At 32.0% G+C, this 12,748-nt stretch overlaps 1 protein-coding gene across 2 annotated transcripts in view; it reads left to right on the top strand.

Moving 5' to 3' along the window:
- Window positions 1-12,748, top strand: part of LOC122627246 (zwei Ig domain protein zig-8-like) — a 304,977-nt gene that overhangs the window by 280,543 nt on the left and 11,686 nt on the right. For both annotated transcript variants that reach the window (XM_043808251.1, XM_043808250.1), the window contains exon 5: window positions 7,587-7,714. In XM_043808251.1, coding sequence (XP_043664186.1) covers window positions 7,587-7,714 — 128 coding nt within the window. The remainder of the gene's footprint in view (window positions 1-7,586; window positions 7,715-12,748) is intronic.

Here is a 12,748-nt window from a genome sequence, read left to right as displayed (position 1 = left end):
TTTCTTTCTTTCTTTCTTTCTTTCTTTCTTTCTATTTTCTCGTCGTAACATCACACCCGTGTACGAGCTTTTAAAAATACCAGAACAACGAGTCCGAAATCTAGGTAACTTGGTCGGTTAGCTCCAAGAAAATTCCTCTAGCCTTTCTTTTACAGATAGTAGCAAGCAAACAAGTGTAACGCGAGAAACGAGAAAGCATCTTGTTTATGTAACATCTACGTAAACTTTTTTTTTTTTTTATTAATATTATTACTATCGTTATTATTATTATCATTATTATTATTATCGTTATTATCATTATTATCGTTATTATTACGATTTCTCTAACCCTTAAACGTTATTTCTATTAAATGGATAACATGTTAGATGTAGCATAAAAAGAAAGATAAGAAGAGGAAAAAGAAACGAGTTACAAAAACCATTTTACGAATGTGTTTATATATATCTAAACGAATTAAAAATAATCAACGCAGATAATAAAAGACGAACGCGATAGTTCGTCAACTTTTAACTTTAATTTTTACTTTTTTGAAAAGAACGTAAAGGAAAGTAAGAGATGGCTATGGTAAGAGTAAAATTTCTACAAAAAAAAATAAATAAAAATCTTTCGACGTCTTCTTCTTTCCCCATACACACACACACACACACACACATACACACATACACATGTGTATATATATATATATATATACATATATTTTTTTCTTTTTCTTTTTGTCGCGTGACTCAGCACGATAACGATATTTCTCATAGCTCTCGTAAAAGTTCGGCAGTTAAATAGGATAACAGGACCGGACGTAAAAGCGAAAAAGGCTCTTAACGACGTGACAAAGTCGGCTTTATCCCTTGAAAAAGGATTTACAGGATGGTTGAACCGACAAACGTCATCCCTCGCTTAGTCACCGAGTGAAACTTTTATTTATTTTCCTGTTGCCTGCCAATAATGGGGGAAAGAGGATACATGTTCGAAGAGTGCTGGATTAGATAGAAAGAGAGGGTTTGAGGATTAGTGTGACATGTTTCGAATCAATCGTTCGACGATAGTATAAAAAGACATTCCCTACTTGTACGTTCTGTCAATAGCTAAGTAAGTACATATATATATATATATATGCGTGTGTGTGTGTGTGTGTATGTGTATGTGTGTAGGTATATAGGTTGTTACTTTTTTGTTTCTCCTCTTTTCGTCTTTTTTTTCTTTTTTTTTTTCTTATTAATTATATCAAAACAATCGAAAAAATGTTTACACAGGTATATATATATATATATATATTTAATTATTCGACCATAAAAATACATTCCCTACTTGTACATTTTGTCAATAGCATAGTAAGTACATACATACGTGTATTTTTTTTTATTTTTATTTTTTCTTTTTTTTTCTTATTAATTATATCAAAACAATCGAGAAAATATTTGCATATGTATACGTGTGTGTATATGTATATATATGTATGATGGATAGTAAAAAATTTCATTATCGAATTACATGTAGATACAAATACATATCCAATAATTTTCCTAACAATATTTGCGATAAAATAATCAGATCCACGAAAAAGAGAAAGAGAAAGAAACAGAGAAAAACAAAGAAAGAAGGAGAGAGAAAGAGACAATAAAAAGAGGGAAGAGGGAATAGAGTTTATTTGAAAACAGGGAACACAAAATACGATGAACAAATATTCGTTCGATACATTCCCAGATTAACGTTTTCCGAAACATGAGCTTTTACCTATCCATTAAAATGGACCGCAGAGTATAAAAATGATTAATCCACGGGGAAAGGATCATGAACGATGTTAGTAATTACGAAGAATGGAAATTAGAGCGGAATGATTCTCTCGCGAGTAAAATGGGGGTGGATTTAGGATGATGGTGTTGGTGGTGATGGTAATAGTGAGGGTAGGTAAAAGACTAGGATAGCGGATACGGTAAAAGAAAAAAGTAGAAATAGAGAGATTGAGAGAGAGAGAGAGAGAGAGTAAACTATGTCAGGTTCACAGACTAGAACACACGTATGCTAACGTATACTTAGACGAGTATACTAACACAAAGTTAAGCTTTCTAGTTCACTCGAACTTCTACGCTTTCTTTACAAACGATCGGAATCTTCGTTTGCTTCTAGAACCGGAAAACCCCGTGGCTTCTCTATCTACTATCTAAAATGTCATCGTTCGAATCTTCTTCGCATTCAAGAACACGTAGAAAATTCGAATCTAATGCAATTTATTATTCGGCGATCCAAAATGTGTTTTATCGAAGATATCCTAAATGCTATAGTATCCTGTAGTAGTATGACGTATCTATTTCATATATATATATATATATCTTTTTATAAAATGTATCCCTCTTTCTTTCTTTCTCTCTCTCTTTCTCCTATTATTCGCACATGCGCAAGATAGTAGTAGGAGAGTACACATGATCGTACACACTAGCTGCTTTATTTAGGTCGAGTGTCAACAGCGTCGCTTGCGAATATGCTTTGTGGACTCCTCGTCAAATAGCAGCCGTAAGCACAAAGCCGTCTCGCAGCATCCAATTCATGAGAGAGAGAAAGAGAGAGAGAGAGAAAGGGAGATGAAAGAGAAAGAGAAAGAGAGAGAGAGAGAGAGAGAGAGAGAGAAGAAGAAGAGCAGGTGAACTAAGAGAGAGAGAGAGAGAGAGAGAGCGATAGGAAGCAAGTGAAAATGGATCTGAAGGAGGAAGAGAAGAGAGAATCTGAAATACTCCGATAGGCATGCTTCTATGATCAACGATTCGATTGAACACGGATACTAACTACAATTCTATCAATCTCTCTCTTTCTTTATTTCTTTCTTTTTCTCTATCTTGGCCGATTATCCAATAGTTCTTTTCTTCTTCGCTTCTCTATCTTTATCGATTTATCTTTATTTCGTTCTTCATTCTCTTTCTATATTTCTTTCTTTATCCTTCTTATTATGTAGAGTACATTTTACTCCGATGCAACATCGATAATGAAACCTTCAAAATCAGATTTCGTACTGAGCTGATTACTACGTATCAATCCAATATCAATGGTTATTTAGAATTAATGAATACTTTGGTAATTCTTTATTTCGTTAATGTTTATTATTATTATTATGGCTGAAATATCAAGGCCAATTTTCAATCAAGTCAATCGATCGTGTTAATACTATATAATATTTTTGATTACCAATATCTATATATCTATATATCTATATATCTATAAATCTATAAATCTATCTATCTATATACATATATATGTACACATACATACATACATATATATATATATATATATCTGTATACACACACACACACACACACACACATATATATAGAAATAAAGAGACAGAGAGACTAGTTTATTGGATTCCTTGGGAACAAATAACGGTGTAACCATTACAGTATTAAGAAGACGAATGAGCTTTCTAATGTAAGAAATGAAGAAGAAAGAGACAAATAATAAAAAGAAAAATAGAAAGGGATTCGTCGTTACCCACAGATCCAGCGGTCTCAATTTTACCATCCGTATATTAGCAATTAAGTCCCTCTCTCTTTCTCTCTCTATCTCTCTCTCTTTCTTTCTCTCTTTCTCTTTCCATAAATGGACCACGGCAAATGTCGCAGGGTCTTACTTCGTAGAAACTCACGCGGAAGTCGTCCCCAACCGATCGTGAAATTTAACGTCGATAATGGCTTTAACTTGAACGTCCGACGAAAAAGGTTGTACCATAGAAAGGAAATCTATATTTCACGATATAGACTGCTTCATGGCATCTCCCTTTTTATTCTCCTATCCCAGCAACCCCCTGTCCCTCAGCATCCCCATTCTCCATTCCACGATAACAGATTTTTCTTTTGCGTATACGCGAACGAGATACGATAAATATCGACTTCTAGTGGTATCGTTATTTGTCCGATTATTTTCTATCACCCACAATATTCTCGCTCTCGTCTATTATAAAATAAAAAATTAAAGAAATATGATTCTCGTAGAAAGAGAGAGAGAGAAGAAAAACAGAAAAATATAAGTATCATCGACAGGAAATCAAGTGAACAAAAATGTTACCTATAATACTTATTCTTTTATATACTATATATCTTTTTATATATTGTATATATCTTCTCTTTCTCTCTCTCTCTCTCTCTCTCTCTCTCTCTCTCTCTCACCTTCTTTCTCTTTATAATATTAGAAAATAATTTAATTAAAAAAAAAAAACTACGTAATGAAACAATGGTAATTAAATTTTTTCCTTTTCTTTTCTTCCCGTTCTTTTTTCTTTTTTCCTTTTTCTTTTTCCTTCTTCCTTCTTCCTTCTTCCTGAAACGATTCATTTTAATATGAGAAATTTCAGAGTATCGTTCAATGTTCAAAAGAAAGGAAGGAAAAAAGAAAAAAAAAAGAGAAAGAAAGAAAGAGAGAGAGACCCATAACTAAGCGCATATTATTTAAAATTAAATCTGTATGTAATTATACCCGGTATCCACTTTGCGATGTTAGAACAATTTTTTCGAGTAGAAAAAATTTCGAGCGAAGGAAAAAGGGAAAAGAGAAAAAAGGAATAGAAAGAAAAAAGTATCGAAAGAGTTGAAAATAATTCGTGACGAGAAAATGAATTTTTTTTTTCAAGACCTTTCTCTTATCGATTACGAACATATATTACGAATCACGTGAGATTCTCTCATTTATGCTTTTTCTCGGACTACTTTAATGCTTCAAAAAGATCTCTGCGAACGTACATATTTGCGACGTTGTCGGAATGTCTTTTCTCTCTCTCTCTCTCTCTCTCTCTCTCTCTCTCTCTCTCTCTCTCTCTCTCTCTCTCTCTCTCTCTCTCACTGACTTTTTTCTCTTTATTTCCACTCAAATCCATATGGTTCACCTCTGAAAACAAATGCTCGAGAATCTTGCCATAGAAAAAGCTAAGGCTAACGCAAAGGATCTACGAAAGCGTAACTTTGCTCTTTTTGGTTTCTTTCTCATCCTTCTTTTCCGCGTTCTCGGAATAGTCATCCAAACCCACCCACCCACCCACCCAACCTTCTTTACAGTCACTACCATCTTCCTACCACCACCCATGTTCTCCATCTTCTTCTTAACCCATGCACTACCAAAAGAGCTACCACATCATGGAGAAGAGAACCGATACGTGATTTTAACTTGAAGGATCGCCGTCCAACGTCGAAAGCTCGGCTTTCATCCGTGGTTAACCCACGTTAAAGCGTTTCACGTATATTCGTGGCTGAACTATCGATCGTGTCATAGACGTTATGCCATTCCGCAGCATCCGCAATTCGAATAGATGGACGATCTCTACAAAAGAATGAACAGATATAAAGAGAAAGAGATAGATAGATAGATAGATACATATATATATATATATATATATATATATATATATATATATATATATATAGAGAGAGAGAGAGAGAGAGAGAGAGAGAGAAAGATTGAGAGATATAAACAGAGTAAAAATATATATATATAAAATTGAAAAAGCAAGTTGTAATATATGAAAATTCAAATGTTTCGATAAAATAATTATTTTAATAAATAATATATATATATATAAAACATCTTTCGTTCGTTCAATTAAATTTGAACGAAAAAAATCAAGATCTACTTTATTCCCATTATGTGATTAAATTTAATTTGATTCTTATAATGTACGATATTAAAATATTTGTATAAATTAATAGCCAATAGTTTACAAAATTCAATGCGATATTATTAACGATCTCGGTTCAATTAAACTAGAAGGAGAAAAAAAAATCGAGATTAATTTTATTCCTAATAATATAATTAACTTTAACTTGATCCTTACAGCATATCTTATTAAAATATTTAGTTAAAATATTTTCGTAAATTCAACGAAGCATCCATCTCTACGAAGAAAAAAAAAGACAAAAAAAGAAAAAGAAACAAAAAAGAGAAATTCATCTTTCATTACATATAACAGTTTCATTCGTGAAAATTAAATTCGAGATATATAAAAAGAAAGTATAAAAAGAATAAAGTTCACATCTTTTTTACGAATTTACGTGATTAACTTCAATTCTATCTCTCACACTATCATACGGAATTAACATCAACGAAGGAGTCGTGGAAGCTATTATTTGTCGAAAATATATTAGCGTAAACTTTATGCAGTGAAAAAAAAAGAAACGAAGCAAAAAAGGAAGAAAGAAAGTATTCTGAAAAATTAATGATAATTACGGTACATAGATAATTCAATAGGAGGAAACGGATATTAAAGAGTAGAATGGATTATTAACGGAAGAGCCACGCCGAGTGAAAACAAACGTTAGAAGAGAAGGGTTGAAAAATCAGAATCGTGTTTCCAGTCTTGGTCTATCATGCAAAGTGGATGGAAAGAGAGTCGAGGGGTTTGGTTATCCATCGCACAGAGAGAGAGAGAGAGAGAGAGAGAGAGAGAGAGATTGATAGAGGAAAAGAGAGAAGAGGAGTTAACTGTAGGGACTCTAGCATCATTCGTTGCACAAAAGCCGTAAACTACACTGGCCGGTTATTTCGATCAATCCTCGAGAATGCGGCCGTCCGGAAAATATTCACATCGATCTACACCGACTGACCCTTCTCTCTATCTCCCACATTCACCCCTCTCTCTCTCTCTCTCTCTCTCTCTCTCGCTCTTATTCTCTTTTCTACTCATCGTCTTGCTCGAAACACTATACACGAAACCTATACATAAATAACACACTGCGCGTAGATACAAGCATGTACCACACGGAGAAAAGCTTTCGTTTACTTTCGCCACATTACTTTCGCCCTTACCATCCTTTAGTTTTCTCCCCCATTCACCCTTCATCTCGTCTCAACCATTTATCCCTTATCCTGAGCCAAGCATGTGATACCAGATACATACACTCTATATGATCCACCTCAAAGTGCTCTTTTTTCTTAGTAGAGCAGAGACGAGGGTCAGCTCAAGCGCATCGGTCTCTTTTGGTCTTTACAAAAGAACGTTGGAAAATCGTACCTTACCGTGATATTATAAATATCGAGTATTAACCAAAAGTATCCTTGTCGTATAATATTTATATACTCGTAATGTCTTTATCTTTAATCTCTTCCTCTTTTACTCTTTTTCTTTATAATATTGTAGCATAAAAATGTTCAGAGGGATTGATCAAGAATTATATCATCAATAAATAAATAAATAAATAAATAAATGAATATATATATATAGAAAGAGATAAAGAGAAAGAGATAAATTTAAGTTAATCGTCCTTACGATTATAATTTATTTTTTTAAATTAGTTTTCAACCAAAAAATTTTACTTCGACTTTCATAATTTTTGTAATATCTACAATTTCTGCGAAAGGTTATATATTTGTGTACTATGAAAAAAAAAAAAAAAGGAAAAAAGATAAGAAATGAGTGTAGAAAAAGATCATTTAAAAAAAAAAAATCTTGATTTTTTATTAATCGATCGAAACATATCATATCGAAGAGATTCATTCGTAACTAATAAACTCTCGTTTTTATCGATAATTCAATAAATTTCAACCTTGAATTACTTGGTTCTTATGAATCTTTATTATTTATCATATAATTTATAAATTCCTATTTTTTCAGAACCGAAAACCGAAATACTCGGTGCACCGGATCTTTACATCGACAGAGGCAGTACGATCAACCTCACGTGTATCATATTACAAAGTCCAGAACCCCCAGCTTATATATTCTGGAATCACAACAACGCCGTGAGTATTAAAGTTCTTTATCGTATTAACTCGTATCTTCATCTTAAGATTTTAATTAATTAAGTATAACGAAGTAAAGAATCTAAATGTTGTACAATCAAATTATACCACTGTTTTCCTATTTGAAAATAGTAATAGTTTTGTAGATAAAGAACGATTAATGAAAGGTTAAATTAATGATAGCAACGAGATATTACAGTAAGAATGTCGACGCGTTAAGCGAGAAAACAATTTAAATGTAAACTCGATATGTATATATATATATATATATATATATATATATATATATATTTGTCATTCGAAACGTCCTTTCTCTTCCTCTCTTTGTTCTGTCCCTGTCTCTCTCTTTCTCACTCTCTTCATTTTCATCCAAACATTTTCTACAATTTCAATAATACTTTAAAACCATCCGAGAGATATGATGGTAGTCACGAACGAACGAACGAACGAACGAACGAACGAACGAATGAAACACGATATTGAATGAAATATTAAAATATACAATACTAAACAGAATAGAGAATATGCTCTCTTTCGTTTACATTCGCCTTTAGGAATATCGTTTACATATCGAACGTGTAGTATCAAATATCATTTGATGATCGGTATTATAACAAAATATATATATATATATATATATGCATATATATTGTTATAGTAATAACATACATACATATATACATATATATTATATACAAAGCTACATATTTGTATAATACTAATAGACTTATATACATACATATTCTATATATATATATATATTGACGCGTTAACACGCAAAAATAGATATACTGTATATCGACATGGAATTAAAATCTCACCGACACTCGATACGTATTTCACGCTAGAACGATGCTTCTACCTATCTACCTATCTACCCATCGTGACCTCGAACGTATTTCCGGATCGGATAGCTCTCTATCTTTTCCCAAGAGAGATGGTTAGAGGGTGCAAGAGAAAGCCAAAGATAGAGATCGAGGGAGGGAGAGAGAGAAAGAGACAGAGAGAGAGAGAGAGTACATTAAACCATCGAGAGATGAGATTTAAAAAAAGCCTTTAAAAAAAAGAACCAAAAATGAAAAAAAAAGAAAAAGCAAAGAAGCAAGAAAGAGGGAAAGAAAAGAAAATTTAAAGGGAGCGAAAAAAGTTTGGAAGATGTGTGTGAAAATCGAAAGAAAAAAGAAAAAACAATGGGGTTGTTTCTCAATTTCTCAAAGTAGAAAATCGTACGAGCGTTTGGACCGGTGACCCTTTTTTAAATATTAGAATTAGTAACCTATTAGGTAAGAGTACTACTATAGTTGAGCAGTCCCGAGATAAGGGCTCCGATAACAGTCATTGGCCCACTCTAAACTACTCTCCTGTCATATAGGAATCTCGGACAGGTTGAAATGCTTCCGCCGTATGTTAGTTACCGGAACGGCATTTGCATTTGGTAACTAGGCCGCTACTGTTGAAATCCCGGCCGGCTACTCTACCTTCTATATCTATACGTATCTATCTACTTTCTTTTATCGGTTGGATAAAATCGTTCGGTAATTTTAAAATAAAGTAACTTTTCGTCATTAATAGTTACGGATGACCTCATAACGGCTTGATTAATTACTGAAGAGTTTAATGTAATCCGTTTCGAACTCGTGAAATCTCGTATTTCATCTTTTATTTCACTCACTCTCTCTTTATCTCTCTCTCTCTCTCTCTCTCTCTCTCTCTCTCTCTCTCTCTCTCTCTCTCTCTCTTTCTAATACTCATAATTACTCCACTTTGTTATCAGCCACTGGTTCTATGTTTGATCGAAAGTTTAATACCTCTAAAAGCGTAAAAGTTTCTAACAAATACGACTTGTTCCCTGTGCTGTCATTAATAACATAATACGATGATCTAACGAAAGTTCTATTCGATATTCTTTCATCATATATCAGTACTTTGTTTCATCTTGTTACTTAACTGATATTATCAATATTTCAACTTGATATAATTCTTTTATGAATGAATTAAACTTATATTTGTACATCACAAATATTTGATATTTAAATATAATGAATATATAATGAATGTAATGAATAAATATAATACAAAAATGTAATAAATAATAGATAAATATTTCATATATAAATATCAAATATATTAATAACAAAAAATAACATAACCATATTCCAACTATACTCTATTTCTCGATCAATAAAATATCTGTATATTAAATTATAATATCATGTATTAGTAGGTATGCGAAAAATTACAAGAGGAAAAAAATATTTCTTTTCTTAGAATGCCTTATAACAAATACCTAACATTTATAGTATAAATATATATACATTAAACATTGTTATTCACCGTATATAATGGGCCAAAAGATCTAAGATGATTTAAAAGATCAATTAATCTTTCTCGTTATCCTTCAGACAAAACTTTCGTAGTAAAACTAATCCCTAAACTACAATCTCCGATAAGTTTCGAAAAAAGAGTATTCCAATTCTTTTTCTTTCTTTTTTTTTTTTTTTTTTTTTTTTGAATCACCAAAAGAATGTTACGGCCCATTTAACAACTTTATGGTTTTTATTTTTTCAACCCCGTTTTTTATTTGTTCTTTTTCTTTGCGTTCCGTCATATTCATAAATAAAGAAAATGATAAAGAATATCATTGAAAGAAATATGATAGGGAATTTCTAGTAAAATCACGGATTGCCCTTCGGGCGACGTAATCGTGGTAAGACAGCAATGGCGGTGGCGGCAATGGCGGCGGCATTGGCGGCGGCGCGACGCCACGATGTCGGTTTAAGGGCCAAAGGAGAAAGAGAGATAGAAGTGAAAGAGGATAGAAGATCGTAGAGAAACGGGCGATAAGGAGTAAACTCGAATCGTCTCTGGGGAACCTTACGAAATTGCAATCGCCAGCGATATGATAAGGTCGCACTCGATCGATCGACCATACCTACCACGAAATATTTTCTAGCCGCAAGGAATTCTCTCGACCGTTAAAGAGAGAGAGAGGGAGAGAGAGAGAGAAAGAAAGAGAGAAAGAGAAGGGGATGATTTCTCCCTTACGCTCCAATAAACCTCTATCCTTATGATTTCGATTGAATTTCGATCGCCGATCTATTCTCTTCTTTTCTCGCATACGTTTATTTTACCTATACTGAGAAGAGAAAAACAAGAATACAACGTGATTTAAGAATATTTGGAAAAGTGTGTCTATATATATACATATGTATCATAAAATATGTTTATATATATATATATATATATATATATATATATATATAACATATGAAAATGTATGTATATATATGTATATATAAAATATTTTTACATATATCATTACACACGCACAAATGTGTGTGTACGTGTAATGATATATATAAAAATATTGTTTCTTTTTTACATACATTGAAGACCTTGTAGATTTTTATTGTTATTTTTTTTTTTTTTTTGAATTTAACAATTTTTATTACATCAACTTTATGTATATCTCATATTAAAGATGATGAACAATCGACACCATAAAACGTAAAAATACTTGTCGTTTTTCTTTCTTATTTTTTCTTTTAATTTAACCTAAATTTTTATTATATCAACGTTGTATATCTCATTTTGTTAAATGTTACTAGACAATCGTTACACGGACAACTTCCTTTGATAAGAGAATATTTTCATACCTTTATCGCTTGCTCGTTTCGATAATATCCAGCAAAGTTTCTTCAAAGTTTCGAATCTTCTTCACCTAGACAAAACAGAAACTAGACCATCAACGTGTATCTTCTCTTTAATGGTGTCCCTAATAGGAAGACAGTAACAATGACCGATCCACCTCTTGGGTGAGAAACACTCTCACTCCTTATCACGTTCGACCTTAACCACTTACAGTTGTATCATGAGTATACTATCATCTCTAATCCTGTCTATTAATGTACGAAGACATCGTATTTCGTCGATTAAATGACTACGACCTTCGCACTTAAACATCTCCGACGAAACTAACGTTATTGTATACGAACACGTGTGTATATATGTTATGTATTCAAACGTATACAACTTTATACGGAGAATTGGCTTCAAAATGTATTTACGTTCGTATTTATATACGTACATATCTATACATGTATATTTAACGATGTATAATAACGATTATCTATAAGAAAAGAATTTTTTTTCATATCGAAACGTGTGAAGCTTATAAAATTAATACAACTTGTGTTTGTATATATAGAAACACAGTGTACATAAAATGCATAAATTTGTGATATTAATTAAATGAAAAATATGTGAATCAAATCAATTCGTATATTTTCTATTTAATAATCGATTATTATTGATTAAATATTTACCATTAATTTTCCCATATCGAAAGTAATAAATTAATTCAATCAAATTTAAAAAGAATATATGTAAAGTAATATGAGCGTGAGATATTAATGTTAAATGGATTTTTATAGGGGTTTAAGTATATAATGGCTTTCGAGGAAACGTGAAAAATCCTTTTCGAAAGTGACAAGAACTTAACGAAAAACGTGTCATTGATCCAACGTCTAAACGTTCCAACGATTAGTGTGGAGAAAAAGCTGAGTTTTTCTCTCATTTTTCTTTTACTTTTTTTTTTCTTTCTTTTTTTTCTTCTTATTTTAATGCTTCTTAATGGTAAAGACCATCAGATAACCATTTCTTCTCTTTTTCCGTTTTTCATCGTCTATAAAAACATCGTTTTTTATTTACGTTCGTTTTTTCCTTTCTCGCTATAATCGATATAATCGATACGTTCGATTACTCGTTTTGTTTTTATCGATCTTCAATCGTATTTTATTTCGAAAGTGTAATCCTATTAATTGTAAGAACTTGTTAAACGAGATACGAACTTTAGGTCATACCGATGGTCGTGGAAAATTGCCAAAACACTTTGCCAAATCTCTTTCTCGTCTTTTTTTTTTCGTATTACAAAGAATAAGAATGAAAGAAGATTTTATAGATTTCAGATTTTATAAAGAAAATATAAAACTCTTGTCTCGATGATCTATCTGATCAGGATTAATGACAGTAATG

The sequence above is a fragment of the Vespula pensylvanica genome, chromosome 2 (genome assembly GCF_014466175.1).
Source record: "Vespula pensylvanica isolate Volc-1 chromosome 2, ASM1446617v1, whole genome shotgun sequence".
NCBI lineage: Eukaryota > Metazoa > Arthropoda > Insecta > Hymenoptera > Vespidae > Vespula > Vespula pensylvanica.
This window is presented reverse-complemented; position numbering and strand designations above follow the sequence as displayed.